Source organism: Protobothrops mucrosquamatus, unplaced genomic scaffold (assembly GCF_001527695.2).
Source record: "Protobothrops mucrosquamatus isolate PMUCROS unplaced genomic scaffold, P.Mucros_1.0 scaffold2357, whole genome shotgun sequence".
Lineage (NCBI taxonomy): Eukaryota > Metazoa > Chordata > Lepidosauria > Squamata > Viperidae > Protobothrops > Protobothrops mucrosquamatus.
Genome location: NW_015388435.1, coordinates 84,959 through 104,967, shown reverse-complemented (window position 1 = coordinate 104,967; position 20,009 = coordinate 84,959). Strand labels below are relative to the sequence as shown.

Here is a 20,009-nt window from a genome sequence, read left to right as displayed (position 1 = left end):
CTCTTTCTAGAGTCTCCACGTCTTTTTTACAGCGTGGTGACCAAAACTGGATGCCGTATTCCAAGCGTGGCCTCACCAAGGCATTCTCAACCTTGTCGATCTTAAGACGGGTGCAGAAATTTAAGAATTGAAGTCCACCCATCTTCAACTTGCCAAGGTTGAGACAGACCGCTTTAAAAAAGGCCCCATCTTCATCCCCTGTCTGGTCCTGGTTAGTCCTGAGAGATTCTAGGTTTCCTCACTAACTTGCGAAAGCTGCACAGGAGAATTCCAGAAATCACAATCCTCCTCTCTCCCCCCCCCCCAGTTTTGCGCAGTTTAATACGGCGCATAAGAAAGGGGTTTCCTGCTCCGATGTTCATGGTTCAAGTCTCGCCCCAGCCAGCCTCTTTTGGAGGGGGGTCTCTCGTCTGAAGTTGCACGCAGCCAGATGGAGACTCCCGTCCCTGTCTGCACCGTGGGGGCTTTTTGCTTGTCTGGATCTCTCCTGGCTGGCAGCCAAGGCCAGATTTTCCAAGCCGAGCGTGTCCCGGAGAACAGCTGATTGGAACAGAGGAGCATTTTCAAGCATCCAACAGCTTCTCAGCTCTTAAGCCAAATAGTTGTTCAATTAATGGAGAAACTCCAGCAATATGGAAGTGGGCTTGCGAGGGGGCCCGGCCCTTGGCTGAAGCCAGGGGACAAAGTGGGGGGGGCAGAGGGGAGTTATGCCAGCAGCAAGTAAATCTCAACCGTCGGGGGAACCGAGGCCCAGGGGATAGAGTTAGTTCTTGACTTACGACGGCAGCTGAGCCCAAAGTTTGTGTTGCTAAGCGAGACATTTCTTCAGACAGTTTTGTCCCATTTGACGGCTTTCCTTGCCACGTTTGTTAAACAAATCACTGCTGTTGTTAAATGAGTCACCCGGTTGTTAAGTGAGTCTGACTTCCCCCGTTGATTTTGCTCATGAGAAGGTCGCGTGACCCCGACACCCTGCAACCGTCGTAAATCTGAGTCGGTTGCTAAGCGTCTGGATTTTGATCCTGTGCCCATGGGGAGGCTGTGACGGTCGCAAGTGTGAACCACGGTCGTAAGTCGCCCGTTTTCAGTGCCGCGGTGACTTCGAACAGCCGCTAAATGAACTGTTGTAAGTCAAGGACTTCCTGCACGTGGGCATGCAGGCCCCACTGCAGCTAGCAGTTCCTGCACAGGTGTGTGTGTGTGTGTGTGTGTCCCAAATGCACTCCTGGCGTCCAATGAGGGATCCATCCGTTTCGTGGTCATTCAAAGTTACCGCAGCACTGAAAAGAGTGGTTGACGACCGATCCTCACACTTACGACCACCACGGCATCTCCACGATTCACGCGATTGTGATTCGGCATGCATTTATGACGGCTGCAGCCCTCCCGGGTCACGCGATTGTCCGACAAACCAGGTGTAAACGGGGGAATTTGCTGGATTTGCTTAATGACCGCAGTCCCCCCCAAAAATGGACATAAAATCAGGCTCGACTTGTTTAACAACCGCATTGCTTAGTTAGCGAAAGTTCTGGCTCCAGTTGTGGCTGAAGTGGAGGACTGCCTGAATTCACCAGGGCTCATTCCACACCTCTGGAAACCTGGGAAGGGGAAACAGGTCCTGGAGATGTGCACCCCGCAAGGAGCTGGGCTCGCCTGGGGCTCTGCCGGGGTACCCCGAATCAGCTGCCCTTGTGGAAAAGGCGGAATGCTCACATTTTGCACCCGCTGCCCTGTTTATCTGGTTGGTTGCCTCAAATGTTGGGCGCTTGGCCCCCCTCTCTTCCTGACCTCCTTGTGTTGGGCTCCCCAGGAAAGGAGGCCATGCTGAAGCAGAAGGACTACGAGACGGCCACGCTGTCCGACATCAAGGCCCTGATCAGGAAGCACGAGGCCTTTGAGAGCGACCTGGCAGCTCACCAAGACCGCGTGGAACAGATCGCGGCCATCGCTCAGGAGCTCAAGTACGTAAGGCCTTGCTGTATTGTTCTGCGGGACTTTTTGGTGGGGTATGTGTGTGTGTGTGCGCAAGGGGCTGTCATCCAGATAGGTCCCAAGGTTTTCTCCTGCTCCAAAGGCAGCATTGAGGTGCCAAATGGATTGATTGTGTGCCATCAAGTCAAGATGGACTCTTAATGACCAGCTGGATGGACCTTTCCCACTTATGCGCTGGCCTGGTCCTTCAGCAAATTCAGTTGTGCCCCTCTGGGGTTGTCCACCTTGCTGCTGGTTCTCCTCCTCCTCCTCCTCCTCCTCCTCCTCTCTCAACAGATGGACTTGTCAAAGGATTGACCCCAATCCTGCTCATTATGTAAATTATCCCCTGCATTAAAACCCGCCTGTTTCAAATTGCCAATGGAGCAGGATGCCTGCTCTCCATCACGGGGAGAAAACTTTATCATAAATCTGAACACCAGCTTGGGGAACCCCCTTTCCTTCCCTTCCCTTTCCTTTATCTTTCCTTTCCTTCCTTCCTTCTTTCCTCCCTTCCTTCCTTCCTTCCTTCCTCCCTTCCTCCTTTCCTCTCCTCCTTTCCTTTTGTTTCCTTTCCCCTTCCTTCTTTCCTTCTTTCCTTCCTTCCTCCTTTTCTCTCCTCTTCTTTCCTTTCCTTTCCTTTCCTTTCCTTTATCTTTCCTTTCCTTCCTTCTTTCCTCCTTTCCTCTCCTCTCCTTTCCTTTCGTTTCCTTTCCCCTTCCTTCCTTCTTTCCTCCCTCCCTTCCTTCCTTCCTCCTCTCCTTTCCTTTCGTTTCTTCCCCTTCCTTCCTTCCTTCCTTCCTTCCTTCCTTCCTTCCTCCCTCCCTCCCTCCCTCCTTTCCTCCCTCCTCTCCTTTCCTTTTGTTTCTTCCCCTTCCTTCCTTCCTTCCTTCCTCCCTCCTTTCCTCCCTCCTCTCCTTTCCTCTTTCCTTTCCTTTCCCTGTCCTTCCTTCTTTCCTCCCTCCCTTCCTCCTCTCCTTTCCTTTTTCCTTTCCTTTCCTTTCCCCTTCCTTCTTTCCTCCCTCCCTTCCTCCTCTCCTCTCCTTTCCTTCCCTTCCTTCCCTTCCTCCTTTCCTTTCCTTTCCCCTCCATAAACCCACTCTCTTATAGCGCTGATGATTCTTCCAAGTTGGGTAGTGAAGCATCTGCAAGACAACAACCCAGAAAAGCACCCAGGACCCCGCAGTCCTCCTCCTCCTCCTCCTCCTGAGTCCAGATTCCTTCTGATTCCTCCTGAACCAGGCCTCTAAAAACGGGGCTGTAAAAATTCTTTGCTGCGGAGCACTTGAAGCCGTAAAATTCCCCTGCATCCTGTTAAAAAAAAAAAACTTGCCTTGGCAACCTCCGAGCCTTTTAAAAGGCTTCCCTGCCAACCTCTCTCTCTCTGTGTGTGTGTGTGATTTGGACCGTCTTGCAGCAAGACACAAAGAGACGTTGTAAGGTATTTCTGGCAAGTTCAAAATAGCAGCCCTCCTTCCCCTCCCCTTGCAGCTCTCCCCCCCCCCCACATCTCTCTTTTAAGATCCTTTTCCAAACAGCCTCCTTGACTCCCCTCTGAAGTCAGCTAGGATCACCTCTCTCTTTTTTTGGGAATATAAGCTCCTGAAAGGGTGTTTTCTCCCCCCCCTTCCTCTCTTCGCCCCCCACCCCGTATTGCACAGTGCCCCCATTGTTCCCCATCCCTCCTCCCTTTGTGTGTGTTACCAGAATGCGGTTCTTGTCAGAGTTTACAGCAAACTCTTCCTGCTGCCCCCACCTTGGATAAACTCACACGCCATTAGTATACACACAGGCCAGAAACTGAGCGTGCCCTGAATGGGGGGGGGGTGTCCTTATTTGGGGAGGGGGGGGCTGAGAGGTGGCAGAGAACTTGGAAAGCCTGATTGTGTGTGGCCTGCGGCGTGACTTCACGCATAGCCCTCTGCCTCTTTACATAAACACCACTTAGGCACATTCATCCCAGGATGCTGCTTGCCAATATTTTGAAGCCTGGGGAGGGGCTGAGGGGGGGGGGAATCCTTAATTCTTTATCTGCCGTCGTCGTCGGAGAAACTCTTGGGAATGGAGGCTGGTCACAGAGGCTTTCTTTCCAGCCCAGTTCTCTTTTCCTGAATTTCTCATGTTCCTTGGGTCACACACACACATACACACCCTCCAGATTCCTCCCCGGTTGTTTGGCTTGGCCAGTGGCTGGATGCTGTTTCCTTTCTGGTCCTTAAAGCAACATGCCATGTTTGTGAGGCCGGCTTGGCGCCCGCATTCCGAAGGGGCTTTGGCAGCTGTGCGGAATTACTCACCGGCCCAGGCGGTCTCCGGGTGCCCTCTTGTCGCCGAACACGGGAAGTGCAAACCTCAGGAAAAGCCGGAAGAATTCGGTGGCCGTGGAGGAGAAGAGAGGGCATCTTAAGCCAGACATTTGAACGTTTCTTGACTTACCCAGCAGTTCTTGACTTAACGACCGCAATGGAGCCATCGTGGTCGTAAAGTGGGTCAGGTTAGGGGGATTTGAGGAGCCTTTTTGTGGCGGCGGTTAAGCAAATCGTCGCGATCGTTAAGCGAGCCGGTCGTTTGCTATGGGCACCGTTTTGTCAAGTGCAAGTTTTCAGCGAAGCCCTCGTAGAAATGCGGTCACACGGCTGCAGGGCCACCGCAAACAGCCGGAAACGTGTCTTGTGTTGGTCACGTGACCACAGGGAGGTGACAGTTGGAACTTAAGAAATTGGGTTGTAAGTAGGTCCAATTGTCATTTGAACCGTCTTTAAGTGACCGGTTGCAAGTCAAGGACTGCCTGTAGTTATGTAATGTATACGCTGTCGGATTAGCTAGATCAGCGGTTCTCAACCTATGGGTCGCGACCCCATTTGGGGTCGATCGACCATTTCACGGGGGTCGCCAAGCAAGGCTGTCCGCCATTTTTTCCCCCCTTTTCCGGCGGGTGCCTTACCTCCCTTGGGCTGGGCCAGCTGGTGGTCGGCCTGCTCCGTCTCTGCCGCTTGCCAGCTACTCCTCGGCCGGCGCAGGGGGTGGAACCACGCATGTGCGGTGCTCCCGGGCAGGGAAAGTCCTCGACTTACGACCGGTTGGGTAGTCCTCGACGTACGACCGGTTTAGTCCTCGACTTACGACCGGTTTAGTCCTTGACTTACGACCGGTTGGGGGTTGCGGCATTAAAAAGGTTGAGAACCACTGAGCTAGATTCTCAGTGGCTTACAGCAACATAACACACCGTTGACCCATTCATGGTTTAAAAAAAACAACGTACATTTACATAAATTAAGTTTGGTAGGGTGATAACCCGGAGAGACAAAATTGTGGCCCAAACGAGAGGACCGTTTCCTGGTTACCTGCCCACCCTCCAATGCCCTCCTTTTTCTCTGCCCCCACAGCGAGCTGGATTATTACGACTCCCCCAGTGTCAACGCCCGGTGCCAAAAGATCTGTGATCAGTGGGACTCTCTGGGAACTTTGACCCACACACGGAGGGAAGCGCTGGAGGTGAGCTGGAACCTGCCCTGCGAGAGGCAAGGGGAGCGGGTGCGGTGTAAGGTTGACCTAATCATGTCGCCCGTCTCTTTTTACGAAGAAAACAGAGAAGCAGCTGGAGACCATTGACCAGCTCCACCTGGAATACGCCAAGCGAGCCGCGCCCTTCAACAACTGGATGGAAAGTGCAATGGAGGACCTCCAGGACATGTTCATTGTCCACACCATAGAGGAGATAGAGGTACAAGGCTGCCCATTGAGTTTTGCTAGCCTCTCTATGGTACAGGGATCTGGAAGGATCTACTCTGGCTTCTGCTGAGGGAGGGAGAGAGAGAGAGAGAGAGAGAGAGAGAGAGAGAGAGAATATGAGAGAGAAACAGAAACAGAAAGAAAGAGAAAGAGAGAGAAAGAAAGAGAGAAAAAGAGAGAATATGAGAGAGAGAAACAGAATGAAAGAGAGAATAAGAGAGAATATGAGAGAGAGAAACAGAGAATGAAAGAGAGAGAGAGAATGAAAGAGAGAATAAGAGAGAATAAGAGAGAAACAGAGAAACAATGAAAGAGAGAGAGAGAGAGAGAGAGACAGAATGAAAGAGAATATGAGAGAGAGAAACAGAAACAATGAAAGAGAGAGGGAGGGAGAGAGAGAGACAGAATGAAAGAGAGAATAAGAATATGAGAGAGAAACAGAAACAGAGAATGAAAGAGAGAATGAAAGAATAAGAGAATATGAGAGAGAAACAGAAACAGAATGAAAGAGAGAGAGAGAATGAAAGAGAGAATAAGAGAGAATATGAGAGAGAAACAGAAACAGAGAGAATGAAAGAGAGAGAGAGAGAGAATAAGAGAATATGAGAGAGAAACAGAAACAGAGAGAATGAAAGAGAGAGAGAGAATGAAAGAGAATAAGAGAATATGAGAGAGAAGCAGAAACAGAGAGAGAATGAAAGAGGGAGAGGGAGGGAGAGAGAGAGAGACATAATGAAAGAGAATAAGAGAATATGAGAGAGAGAAACAAACAGAATGAAAGAGCGAGAGAGAATGAAAGAGAATAAGAGAATATGAGAGAGAAACAGAATGAAAGAGAGAGAGAGAGAATGAAAGAGAATAAGAGAGAATATGAGAGAGAAACAGAGAGAATGAAAGAGAGAGAGAGAGAGAATAAGAGAATATGAGAGAGAGAAACAGAGAGAGAATGAAAGAGAGAGGGAGAGGGAGAGAGGAGCGATGCTTGGGAGATTAGCCAACATGTCTGCTGTCTGGTCCAATGTGTCATCCAGTTTAATTAGTTTAATTAGCAAAGAAAGAGTCCTGGTTCATTTCTTTTTCCAAGACTGTACTGAGAACAAAGCAGTTACAGATCAGAGCAGGCAGAATAGGTTGGCTTAGCCCAAAAACGATGCAATTAACTTTCCCTTTTCCCCTACCCATCCCCCTGTTCTCCGTCAATGTCCAATTAAAAGTTCTCAGGTTGTTTTGGAAACGGGACCCCGTGTTTGCTGACCTTGTGCTTTGATTGGTGCTCCTCATAGTCGGGGCCTGCTTCCCAACACCACCACCCCTTCAACTCCCCCCCACCCACATTCCAATCTCTCCCCCTCCCGCCGTTGCAAATGTCAGGCTGGCAAGATGCAATTTTGAAGCAAGCAGAGAATGGTAGCCACGACACAATTCCCAGCCTAGCTTCCTAAAATTAAAAATCTGCTAAAATTTGTCTCATAGAGGCTGGGGCCGAAATGATCCTTCCTTGCCCATCTTGACTTGGAATGTGGTTTTGTTCCAGGGCTTGATTGCTGCCCACGACCAGTTCAAATCCACGTTGCCTGATGCCGACCGAGAACGAGAAGCCATCCTGGACATCCAGAGCGAAGCGCAGAAGATCGCAGACTACAACAACATAAAACTCTCTGGGAACAATCCCTACACTTCAGTCACGCCTCAGATCATCAACTCCAAGTGGGAAAGGGTGGGTGTGCTTGCGCTTCCTGGACCGTCGGGTTTGCATGCTCAGTGGGCGGAGCTGAAGACGGAGCTTGCCCACCTTGGACTGCAACCTGAGGTCTCCCTCCCTGAGCTGGGGCAAGCTCAGGAATGTTGCCCTCATGGTGTCTCTCTTCCTTGGGGTCCGACAGGTCCAGCAGCTGGTACCCAAGAGGGACAGCGCCCTTCAGGATGAGCAGAGCAAGCAACAGTCCAATGAACGCTTGCGCCGGCAGTTCGCCAGTCAAGCCAACATCGTGGGGCCCTGGATCCAGACCAAGATGGAGGTGAGAAGCTTTGCCCAGGATTCTCCTTCGCCAGAGAACTGGGGGGAAACGGGGAGGCCAGAAAGATTGAGCTTGGGAGGGGGAGCCTAACCATTCAGATTTGAGTGAAGACTCACACCGGCCTAAACAGGTAGTCCTTGAGTTACAGCCATGAAGGAGTCTACCCATCATGGTTGTCACTCATGATGGTTGTCGGATGGATTTTACATAATCCGTAACCCCATAAACTCATGAAGGAAACTCATTGCCCACAAACACTGGTGGCACGGTCCTTCGTTGCTGCTGGGAGACCACCTGAGGTTCTGCTGGCAAGAGAAGCTGGATTGCCAACCCAGCTAAGGGCCCTGGTGGTCTCCCTTTTTGATGGGAGCCCTTCCAAGCACGTGTCAACCCCATCCATTGGCCTTCCCTTGACCAGGAAATCGGGCGCATCTCCATCGAGATGAACGGCACCCTGGAGGACCAGCTGAACCACCTCAAGCAATACGAGCTGAACATTGTTGAGTACAAACCCAACATCGACCTCTTGGAACAGCAGCACCAGCTCATCCAGGAGGCTCTGATCTTCGACAACAAGCACACTAACTACACCATGGAGGTGAGAACACAGCCAAGGGGGTCGATCTGTGGGGAGGTTTGGGTGGGTCGTCTTGATGGACGTCAGTAAGAGGAGGAACTTCCAATAAGTTTGCAATAGTGGTGAATATCTATGTTCTTCTGCTTATAAGGGCTTCGGGTGGGCGTGTCAAGGGAAGGTCTTGTGATGGGTCAGGTGATGGGGAGGTCGTGTCCGGTGAGGATCACTGGAAGGTGAAGTGCTGGTTGGTGTCACTTGACACACCCACACCTGATCCATCACAAGGCCTACTGACCACACAAAGCCTTTATAAGCAGAAAGACACAGACATCCCCTAAACCAGGGGTAGGCAACCTTGGCTCTTTTATGACTCGTGGACTTCAACTCCCAGAATTCCTGAGCCAGCCTGGCTCAGTATGGAAACCTCTCCCTTTCCCCTCAGCACGGCTGGCTCAGGAATTCTGGGAGTTGAAGTGCACAAGTCATAAAAGAGCCAAGGTTGACTACCCCGGCCTAAAACTCTGCTGAAGATAACAAAACGTTCAGAAACCAACCCACAAGCTCGGAGGACGAACCTCCACCCACTTCCAATAAGTGTCCAGGCCCTCACAGTTGCTTTTATTCTGTATGTCGTCCAGACTAGTGATGGGGTTGGGCTGAAATGTTAATACACAGCTAAGTACCAGGGAGATGTCGTGTTTGTGTGCACATGTGAACGTGCTCTCAGCAGGCCTTCTTTTTGTCTTCTCACCAGCTGAGTAGAGTCAACATTGACACCCTTGTTTGAAACGCGCTCGGGTGTTGTTTTCCGTTGTGGTTCTTTTAGCACGTGCGTGAGTTAAACAAGCAGATGCATGGCTAAAAATAACTTCCATTCAGACAAACATCCCGTGCCAGGAGAGAACGGTGTTGTTGTTGTTGTTAGTTGCGAAGTCGTGTCCGACCCATCGCGACCCCATGGACAACGTTCCTCCAGGCCGTCCTGTCCTCTACCATCTTCCGGAGTCCATTGAAGCTCACGCCTGCTGCTTCGGTGACTCCCTCCAGCCACCGCCTTCTCTGTCGTCCCCTTCTTCTCTTGCCCTCCATCTTTCCCAGCATTAGGCTCTTCTCCAGTGAGTCCTTCCTTCTCATTAGGTGGCCAAAGTACTTGAGTTTCAATTTCAGGATCTGGCCTTCTAAAGAGCAGTCGGGGTTGATCTCCTCTAGGACTGACCGGTTTGATCGCCTTGCAGTCCAGGGGACTCGCAGGAGTCTTCTCCAGCACCAGAGTTCAAAGGCCTCCATTCTTTGGCGCTCAGCCTTTCTTATGCTCCAACTTTCACAGCCATACATTGCAACTGGGAAAACCATGGCCTTGACTATGCACACTTTTGTTGGCAGGGTGATGTCTCTGCTTTTTAGTATGCTGTCTAGATTTGCCATAGGAGAGAACGGTGGAGTGATTTAAAAGAAAGTCAGACATAAGAACTTCTGGATGCTGCCTGGGCCAGTTGGGCGGCTGGTTGGGAATCAACGGGGAAGGACACATAAGGGCCGTCCGTTCTGGCTGGTGTTTTTTTTTAACCCTCTTCCTTTCACTTGCACGTCCAGCACATCCGGGTTGGAGGGGAACAGCTCCTCACTACCATTGCCCGGACCATCAACGAGGTGGAGAATCAGATCCTGACCCGAGATGCCAAAGGGATCAGCCAGGAGCAGATGCAAGAATTCCGGGCCTCCTTCAATCACTTCGACAAGGTAACCCCGAGTAGGAGAAGTGGGATAACCTCTCTTGTGTAGCAGGTTTCACTTTACACGTGTGAATGTCGCCACATGCCCTTCCTGCCTCTTGTTAAGTCCCGTGCTCCCTGAAGGGAAGCTGTGCCGTTGGGCGAGCTTTCTTACAAGTCTGATTCAGGGGTAGGACAGACAAGAGGGCGATGGTGCTGCCAACTGGGGGGTGCTTTAGGAAGTGGGCCTCTTACTGTAGGTTTTCAAAAATAGATTGGGCAGCCATTTGTCTGGGAGCAAGGGGTTGGACTAGAAGATCTCCAAGGTCCCTTCCAGTCCTATGATTTAGTCTACACCAGACATGTCAAACACAAGGCCCGGGGGCCGGATGCGGCCCGCGAAGTGGTTTCATGTGGCCCGCGAAGCCATCCTGGAAACAGTGAGGGAACGGCCCCCGCTGCCTTGGCCCTGGCCCAGGCCGGCCGGCCGGGAGCCAATGTACAATTTTGTGGTGGCCATCTATGCTGAAAGGCATTCAGTCTTAGCTCCACAAGGCCGTCTGGAAACAGCGAGGAACCAGCCCCTGCCACGTCGGCCCAGCCCCCTGGGTGCATGCTGGGGAGGTGTCACCCTTTGTGAGGAATGAAGAAATGGACCATGCCTTGGCGCTTGCCCCGGTCTCACCCCCCTTCTGCCAGAGACCCTCAGATCTGTCCCACTCCTGCCCAGGCCCCCACAGGCACCCTTGATGGGAACGATGTAAAGCTGGCTATGCCCACCCAGCAGGCCACACCCACTCTATCCACGCCCACCCCATAGGCCGCACCCACCCTGGCCACACACCCCCAGGCCCCCCCAAGGGCAACCGCAATGCTGATGCGGCCCTCAATGAAATGGAGTTTGACACCCCTGGTCTACACCAAGGATGTTACTGAGGTGTTGGTTTATTTTTACTCCTAGATGCTACTAGTTATTATCTTAATTCGGTCGCATAGATCCTGTCTTTAAAAAAGGAAGCCCAACTTGACACGGTCAGGATCATGCTAGCCTGGATTGGGATGGTAATCTGGGTTTTCTTAGTCCAAGTCTAAGATTCCCTGTAGCAACCTCGATCTACTTTGCTGGTATGAAATGACAGCCAGTCTAAAACCTGTTACTAACCCTCCTTCTCCTGGTCCCCTAACCAGGATCCTTTGGGGTCAAGCAGTGCTAGGGCCATCCCATGACATTTTGCCTTTGCTTGTCACCTAAAAAGAGGTCAGGGTGAGCTCGATGTAGCCCCACCATGTTCCCCGGCCCAAGGGTTGGGGTGCAGATTGGGTTGCCCTGGCCCAGACTGTGGCCCTGCAGTTCCAAGGCATTGGGTTGCCACCAGCAGGAGGTGGTCTGCCCAACTTAAGCAAGGATGGAAGGTAACTTTGCCAGCCCTGGTTGGCCTTTCCTTCCTCCCATCTCTACCTACTGTGGGGAGACACTTCAGAGCAGGGGTAGGCAACGTTGGCTCTTTTATGACTCGTGGACTTCAACTCCCAGAATTCCTGAGCCAGCTATGCTGGCTCAGGAATTCTGGGAGTTGAAGTCCACGAGTCATAAAAGCCAACGTTGCCTACCCCTGTCCTAGAGCCTTCCACTTCCTGTCTGGGCTAAGAGTCCTAAGCTGGTTTGGATCTCCCCCCCCCCAACAGCCAGCCTTGAACTAACGGCGTGTCTTTTCCCCTCTCTCGCCTTCACGGGGGGCCTCCCTGCCACCACACCCTTTCCTCGACGGGCGTGTCTTCGTGCCCCGTGCCCCTTCCTACCCGCGGCCTGGTGGTAGGACCACGGCGGCTCCCTGGGACCCGAAGAGTTCAAGGCCTGTCTCATCAGCTTGGGATACGATGTGGAGAATGACAGACAGGTACCCGTCGCCCGTGAATCGCGCCGCCCACAGTGACCATTGCAATTAACCGATCTCCTTTCTCTCTTCCTTCACCACGTTCTCTTCCCCCTTCCCTCTGACCATCGTGCTGGTGTCTGGTGTCTGGTCCCTTGGACTGCTCCTGCCCCGCCCCTCGTGCTGACCCCCACCCCACCCCAAATACTTTCCGACTGACTGTTCTCTTTCTGCGTCTTCTCCTCCTCCTCCTCCTGTGGGGTCGATGCTTTTTTTTTAATCGTTGACCTCGGCATGCTTTATCCATCTCTGCTCGCCCACCACCTCTCTTCCTTCCTTTGTCCCGTCTGTCCTCCCTCCTTCCCGCCCGCCTGCCCTTCCTTTCTGTTGGCTGCTTGGAATAGAAGCGCACGGGGAGCATGGATGCCGACGACTACAGAGCCCTCCTTATCTCCACGGGATACAGCCTGGTACGCCCTCTGCTTTCGCCTTTCGCTTGGCTTTCTCGCTGCTCTGACGCTGCTGCTGCTGCTCCGGCACTTCTCTCTGCCCTTCTTGGCGAGGGCCTCCAGGCCGGGCCTGGGATGTCACACGTAGGGGCAAGGGAGAGGAGGGGAAATCGTGCATACTCGGGGAGTGGGGAAGGGAGGGAGGACACAAGAACGAGGAAACACCGAGTTACGCCCACACTGAGCTGCATTGCTTAAGCCAGTGTTTTTCAAACTTGGCGACTTTGAAGAGGTGTGGACGTCAACGCCCAGAATCCCCCCAGCCAGCAGGGCCGTGACACAGAAGAGCTGGGGAATTCTGCGGGTTGAAGTCCACACCTTTTAACCTTGCCAACTAGGGTGAACTTTCAAGAGTTTGTCCTCGGGGCGCCCGTTGTGTGTGTAGAGTCCTTCAAAAGTGGACCTGGGGGGGGGGTTGGTTTCCGCCCTCCTTGAGGAGAACTGAGTCTTGTTCTTCTCCCGACCGCCCCTTCATCAGGGCGATGCAGAGTTCAACCGGATCATGAGTGTCGTGGACCCCAACAACAGCGGTGTGGTGACTTTCCAAGCCTTCATCGACTTCATGTCCCGGGAAACCACCGACACAGACACGGCTGACCAGGTTATCGCTTCCTTCAAAGTTCTGGCTGGAGACAAGGTGAGCCGAAGGACTTTGTCGTCTGTAGAATTTGGCCAGGGATGTGGGGTTTCCCAGAAATGGGGGAAAGCTAGCTAGGGGCAGGCCCATTGATCCTGGGGGGTGGGTGGAGGAGCCCTCCCATTGCGCTCCGGAAGCTTCCCAGGACTGGCTAGCCAGGTTGGGTTGGCATCACAGCGGCCTCTTCTCTCCCCCACTCAGAACTACATCATGGCAGAGGAACTGCGGCGAGAGCTGCCTCCCGACCAGGCGGAATACTGCATTGCCCGCATGGCACCTTACCAGGGCCCCGACGCCATTCCCGGGGCCCTCGACTACAAGTCCTTCTCAACGGCGCTGTACGGCGAGAGCGATCTGTGAGGATGTGGTGGCGGCGGCAAGTGCCGGCACTTCTTAGGAAGGGAGGAGGGGACGCCCATCCTGTTGCCTTCCACCCCGTATTTTCGTTTTTTTTTCCTCTCTTTCCTCTCTGTCTCTTCCTCTCACTTGCGCACACCCACACCACCGATAGGACTACTCTTCTCTTCTTCTCCCACGCTACTTCTTTTCTCTGAAGACAAGAAGATGCCTCCTCTCGTTTTTTTCTTTTTTCATTTTTTTTTTAAATTGTGACTTCTACAAGCACGGTTACCTATGCAACAAACATGGTTGTTTTTTTTCTCCCCCCCCCCCTTCGGCAAGGACACCCCCTCCCTCCCAAGAGGGACTCAGCAGCCCTCTTGATCATTGCATTGTGTTGCTGTGACAGGCAGGAAGAATCATGGCGTCCCACCAGAGTGCCAGGTCCAGCAAACAGGCATCCAGACACAGTTTGGGGAAGGGGCTCGTTCAACATGGATCCCTTTGTATAGGGGGTTATATATATTTGTTTCTTATCACGTTCCAAAAGTAGGGGAAAGCTTTAAAGTCTCTGTTGTCCCACCCACCCACCCACCCCGGCTTCGTTTCCTTTGTTTTTAATTTATGTAGCTGGTAGGCAGGAACTCGGCGTAAAGAGTGCTGGGGCGTGGAGAGTAGGGTGATCCAGCGGGCACCGTAATCCACTTTGGATGTGTGTGTGTGTTTTGATGCAGAACAGGATCCTGGCCCCTTCCCCACTTAGGTTAGGCACTTCCTGGAGTGCAATCACCTTCCTTTGCCGCCGTCGTCAAACCCATTGCCCACTTTTAATTTAGCAACGCCAAAGTGACAGGACCCCTGCCCTGCCGGGTTCACTGTGGTTCAGCACAGCGGGGAGGCACAATTGCTAGACCTGGGTAGGGGGTCTCTCCGTCCCACCGGCCAACGATGACTCCTTGACCCCAACCCACCTTGTTGAAATCCATCCCAAGGTGGGCGGGTGCTTCTAACGTTCTGCCTTAGAAGAGGTGGGCTCTCTTGGATCCTGTCTCAAATTATTTGGGTGGGGGGCATTTCTGGGTGCAAATGCTCACCCCTGACCACCACCACCACCACCCCAAATCTCTCTCTCTCTCTTTCTACTGTCTTTTTGACTCTTCTTGGGTCCAAGAGGCAAAACAAGCCAGAATTTGCTTGCGAGCTGGCCTCAGGTGTCCCATTTTTGCACATTCTCTTTCACACACACACCCCAGCCACCCCATTGTGGGGCAGTGACCAAGATAAGGGAATATTGACCTATGGAACATCCATCCTTACTTTTTGGAGGGGGGAATTCTTAAGGGGGTGTATTAAAAAGGGGAAGCTTTTGGCTTGGTTTGTCAGCCTGGCTGGGACCACGAAGGAAGCCCACACAATGTCAGGTTTGCAAAACGGGGCGTGAAAGAAAGGCAGCCCACTTTGCATCAGAAGTTCTGTGAAACCGCCCAGCTGTTCTTATTTTTGTGGCTGGAGGGCGGCATGGGACCAAGTCTTCCTTCCTTCCTTCCTTTTCCTCTTCGCTCTGAATAACTCTTTTTCGTTGCTCCACCCTCTTAGTTCTACTTGTAATTTCCTCATCAATGACGCAGGGTTTTCTGAGGACCAAATTCAAATGAAAGAGAACCCTGCGAATCCGAATTAATTTTTATTTTTTTTTAAAAAAAAAGAGAGACACAGCAAGGGGTTGCAATTTAACAACATCCAGATGGTTATTATTATTAAATATAAATATATATATTCCTCTAGCATTGTATATTGTTAATTGATGGGGAGGGCATTGTTTTCTGTCCCTTTCCCACCCACCCACTCACCCCTATTTTCATCATGTAGTTAAAAGAGTTACAGCTGCCTGTAGCACCAGAAACTTAACATTTCCACACTGTTTTGGGGGTGGGGTGGGGGGGGAGGTAAGAGGGCATCCTTTCGGTTTTGTTTCTCTCTTCTTTTTTTTTTTGCCATTGGGAAAAGTTTAATTACTTATTTTATTGCAGTTGCTACAAAGATCTGTCTACCAAGAGTAAAGCCTTGACATAATAAGGAGTAAACCAGGTTATTATGTCTGCCTCTCCTGGCCATCAAATCTGTTCTAAAACTTCCACACTTTTCTGAAGGAGCAGCTCTCCTTGCTCTTGGGAAACCAGACAATAAAATATAATATTTTTAAGGGCGACTTCTAGTGTTGTTTTTTCCCCTACTCACCGCCTTCTCCGTGATACCCCCCCCCCCAAACTGTTACGGCTGCTTTTTGCTCACGTTAAGGAAGCTAATTAAGTAGAGTCCAGCTTAGCCCAGATTGATCCACTTTCCAAATTGTGGTCAGGGAATGCTGACCCTGGCGTTGGTTTTCTAAAGTTGTGCCCCCAACCTGGCTTAGTAAGCTGCTTTGATCTGAAGCTTAGGGAATCAACAGAGAAGTGGTCCTGGGTAGACAGCATCCCTAGTGAAGGGAAGCCTACCACCTCCCACCATCAGCAGATTTTACTACAGATAATCCTCAATTTACGACCGTAGTTGAGCCTGAAGTTACGGTCAAAAGTCAAGGCATTAATGGGACAGGCCTTGATTTTTTGCAGTGGTTCAGCAGTCCAAAACAGTTCATCCCAGGTGACTGGTAGGATAAATGGCCATGTGTAATGAGTGGGTTTATTTTGTAATCCTGCCTGAACATCTGTTCCCCTTTGGAGAACTTTATGCAATAATACATTGTGCTGAAGGTTTGTTTGCTTTTTTTAAATAAAAGCGGCATTCATTCGTTCAATAAATAATTGGAGAAGGAAGCTGCTATATATGCGCTAGAAAAGACTTGAGACTCCATTTAAAAAAAAAAAAAAAGCCACAAGGATTTTCTGTAGATTAAGGGACCGGGCTGGGAAATGTTTCTCAAAATCTCCCTAATTAAGTATACGTGCATGACAATTTGTCCTCCACTAATAGCATCTTTTTTGTCCTGGCATGACCCATAAACCAGTTTGACCAGAAATAGTTTCAGGGACCAATTCAATTTGGACTTAGGTAGGTGGCTGAATCAGAAATAACCAGCAGTGTTTTATTGTTTATTCACTCCCTGTCCTTTTCTAGCGGTATTTTTCTGAAATAAGTTTGATATAGTAAAAGCTTACAGGGAAAAATCCATTTATAAACGTTTCTCAGTAAAGTTTTGCTTCCCGGGTTCATCTTTGGCCTAGAATGTCTTCTGAGTTTGAGAAAAATGGTACAATGTGGAGAACTTTAATCAACTTTGACTCTAATCCCAAAGAAATGCAGGATCTGGTAGTCTTCCACAATTCCTTCACCAGCGTGGCTGCCAAACCGAAGGAGTGGTTGTGTTCATATATGTAAGAGAATTATTGTTTTTTTATGATCAATTTGACAGGAGCCCCAAATTTAATTCGATGTTTCTCAGGGTGGATGAGGAAGAACAAGTTCAGGTGACAGAAAATTGAAGCTGTGCCTGTTTTATGTGTGTCACCTTGACTTTTCTGACCACACCCTTTGGACACTCCTGAACAAGGCCTGAAGGCTGCAGTAGATCCAGAAAATCCAAACGATGTTTATTTTTGCAGTGCCAAACAAAAGCAGTGACAATAACTGTTTCCTTTAATTCACCAGGCATAAGACCCACCCATGATATGCTGTCTATGAGATTTACGGTGCCACCTCAGAATGACAGCCGGATAGCCCTTGATGTTGGCCACCAAATAAACTCCATAAAATAGCCTGAAGGCATGAAATCTTCCTCTTGTCAGTCTTCACCAAACCTAGGATTCCTGGTTCCACTGTTCCTCTCCCAACTGAAGACCACCTTCTCCAGCTTGATGTCCCCGTCCATTCCCAGGAAACGGACGGCCGTGGGTGAAAGGCGATGGTCAAATTCGGAAAGCAAAATGTCATTCTCCATTATCTGGTTAAAAAAAAAAAGCAAAGTTAAATCTCCAATTTTATCAAGAGTATGATAGGAGTATGATCGCGCAGAGGTTTTATAATTTGTTCTGGGCTTCGGAGTTAAGCAAGGTCAGGCCATGTTGCAGGCCTGTGTAAGACCAACTGGAAACTCTTGCTAAGAAAACAACTGTAGTTCTAGTTCACAAGTTCTCCTCCTTCATGTCTGAAATTAGAAGAGGCAGAAGATATTTCCACCCAGAGTTTCCATGCATCTTATTATGTTTGTTGGCCACGAAGGAAGTCCTTCATTCCTGTATTCACAATCCCTTTTCAAAACCACACAAGCTAAGATCCGAGCTCTATAAATTACGTTTTGCCTTAAAAAAAGTAGTAACTGGTCTTCACCCAGGATTAGAACTGGTGGTCTTCCGAAAAGTGATGCAAGTTTGTAATCTGGCCCAGCTTTGGAGACACAGCTGTATTTGCTAGCCAAGGTGAACTTGAAGTGAAGTGAGAATTATGACACCTGTAACCTGGTGCCTTCTAGATAGGCTCACGTTTGCCGGCCAGGTTAGCCAAAACATCTGGATGACACTAGATTGGAGAAGGCTCTCCTACCGAATCCCAATTTTTCTTGATTATCCTCACCCTAAATGTTTATGCTAAAATCCCAAAGGATTTTGACTTCCAATATAGCTGGGACCCCCCGGTCTATACTTCTTGCGCAACCCTGTATTTAGACAAGCGCAGGGCAACCCTGCCACCCAGTTCATTGTATCACCTTGTAACCTTTGCTGGTGACGATGAAAGAAAGCTTGAATCTTTGGCCTTGCTGGAGGTGAGTTGCCATCTGGATCTCTTTCCCCCATTGTTGATTTACAAAGCTGTTCAGAGTCAGGATGGGGCTGGTGGAAGAAGCTGGGGTCCTCTCGAAGTGGAGTTTGAATTTCAGGGGGATGTTGGCCCCATTGAACTGCCCATAAGCAAATTCCACGTGAAATCTGGAGAAGAACGTCAAGAGTCTGCTTGATGTTTTGCCTTGTTTCCCTTCCCTTCCTTGACCTTTTTCAATCTAGGACAGTGTTTCTCCACCTTGGCCACTTGAAGATGTCAGGACTTCAACTCCCAGAATTCCCCAGCCAGCAGGGCTGGCTGGGGAATTCTGGGAATTGAAGTCCAGACATCTTCAAGTGGCCAAGGTGGAGAAACACTGATCTAGGAGAACCAACTGGCTTCCATAACCCCTCCCATCGATGTTCTCCTCACCGACCCATCACCACATCTTCCCACAACTCACTGGGGTAGGAAAGATGCATAATCAGAAACATTCCTGTTTGGGTCAACCCGACGCAAATATGCCAAGCTAGTCAGATGAGCTCCTCCCTGGCTGGGGAATTCTTGACGTTGGTCCACCTATCTTACAATGGCATGTTTGAGAAATACTCTTCTAACACCTGGCACTTGAGTTTTTAACAATGAATGGCCTTGTGAAATCTACAAGTTGCAGGGCGGATGGATTGAGAATGGAACTTTTCAAACGTACAAATTCCCTACTTCCCTAGAAAAAGTACAGAGAAGAGCAACAAAGATGATTAGGGGACTGGAGGCTAAAGCATATAAGGAACGGTTGCTGGAACTGGGGATGTCTAGTTTAACAAAGAGAAGGACGAGGGGGGACATGATAGCAGTCTTCCAGTATCTCAGGGGCTGCCCCAAAGAAGAGGGAGTCAAGCTATTCTCCAAGGTGCCTGGAGGCAGGACAAGAAGCAACGGATGGAAACTCATCAAGGAGAGAAGCAACCTAGAACTAAGGAGAAACTTCCTGACAGTGAGAACTATTAACCAGTGGAACAACCTGCCTCCAGAAGCGGTGAAGTTTTTAAGAAGAGACTGGACAGCCATTTGTCCAAAATGGTATAGGGTTTCCTGCCTGAGCAGGGGGTTGGACTAGATGACCTCCAAGGTCCCTTCCAACTTTATCATCATTATTATTATTACTTCCCTAAAGCCTGGGAGTTGGCTGCCCGTAACTGGATCAGTCAAAGACCAAGCAATTCCATTCACCCAGTTTGTTTTCATTTTGGTTAGCTTGAGGGGAGCTTAGAGTCAACTTGACTCCTGTGGCAAATTCACCATTCATTCCCCCAAATGTGGGAATTCAGTAGCCTATTAAAAGTGTTGTGTGAACTCAACCCAAGTAGTTGGTCCAATATGAAAGGGATTGGTGCTGAATTACCCTTTGCTTTGCTTCAGAATGAGGCCTTCCAGCATCACCCAGGAGTCCACATCCAAGCCCCATGGGACAGCCCGATTGTACGGCATTTGCTGCAGGAGAGAAAATGGAGGTGACTAGTGGTGCACAATGTTTCTAGTCCTCTTGAGGACAAAGAGGTGTGTTTACTACTGGTATTAGGCAGTTCAAACACCTCTGTAGCCAAAATTATTGGTCTGGGGCTTGAAAATATGGCTTCAAATTGTTGGGGACCAATCTACAAAAACCTCATGTAGCCTGAGAGACAAAAAAGCATGGATGGGTCTGTATTATCTTCAGCAGTTGCTATAATCTGCTAAACTCTTATACTCAGGTTAACTAAAATGGCTTTGTTCATATAATCTGCAATTTCCAAAGAAACTATTTTACGATTTAGCACAACTCCAAACCTCCATTTAGACTACTTTGTTAGGGAATCCTGCCAACCCTAATGAGGTTTGAGAAAAC

The 20,009-nt window shown here is 50.0% G+C and overlaps 2 protein-coding genes across 2 annotated transcripts in view; one reads left to right on the top strand and one right to left on the bottom strand.

Annotated features, from left to right (window-relative positions):
• Nucleotides 1-13,434, top strand: part of ACTN4 (actinin alpha 4) — a 37,814-nt gene extending 24,380 nt beyond the window's left edge. The window contains exons 11-20 of the mRNA XM_015824799.1: nucleotides 1,811-1,961; nucleotides 5,358-5,466; nucleotides 5,555-5,695; nucleotides 7,238-7,420; nucleotides 7,587-7,721; nucleotides 8,140-8,319; nucleotides 9,892-10,038; nucleotides 11,828-11,908; nucleotides 12,872-13,030; nucleotides 13,232-13,434. Coding sequence (XP_015680285.1) covers nucleotides 1,811-1,961; nucleotides 5,358-5,466; nucleotides 5,555-5,695; nucleotides 7,238-7,420; nucleotides 7,587-7,721; nucleotides 8,140-8,319; nucleotides 9,892-10,038; nucleotides 11,828-11,908; nucleotides 12,872-13,030; nucleotides 13,232-13,390 — 1,445 coding nt within the window. The 3' untranslated portion in view covers nucleotides 13,391-13,434. The remainder of the gene's footprint in view (nucleotides 1-1,810; nucleotides 1,962-5,357; nucleotides 5,467-5,554; nucleotides 5,696-7,237; nucleotides 7,421-7,586; nucleotides 7,722-8,139; nucleotides 8,320-9,891; nucleotides 10,039-11,827; nucleotides 11,909-12,871; nucleotides 13,031-13,231) is intronic.
• A 3,707-nt stretch (nucleotides 13,435-17,141) lies between these two features.
• On the bottom strand, nucleotides 17,142-19,594 carry LOC107295481 (galectin-6-like). Its single transcript, XM_015824796.1, has 3 exons — nucleotides 19,527-19,594; nucleotides 18,072-18,291; nucleotides 17,142-17,309 (listed from the first exon to the last, which is right to left on the bottom strand). Exons 1-3 carry the CDS (start codon nucleotides 19,559-19,561, stop codon nucleotides 17,151-17,153), a joined length of 414 nt encoding a protein of 137 aa, XP_015680282.1. The 5' UTR covers nucleotides 19,562-19,594; the 3' UTR covers nucleotides 17,142-17,150.
• Between the last annotated feature and the right edge of the window lie 415 nt (nucleotides 19,595-20,009).

Bases quoted from the DNA above. Each gene is read 5' to 3' on its own strand.
- LOC107295481 (XM_015824796.1), bottom strand. From the start codon at position 19,561: ATGCTGGAAGGCCTCATTCTGAAGCAAAGCAAAGG. The intron at 18,292-19,526 runs GTAATTCAGCAC...GTTCTTCTCCAG, and splicing joins ATTCTGAAGCAAAGCAAAGG to ATTTCACGTGGAATTTGCTT. The intron at 17,310-18,071 runs GTGATACAATGA...TTTTTTAACCAG, and splicing joins TCACCAGCAAAGGTTACAAG to ATAATGGAGAATGACATTTT.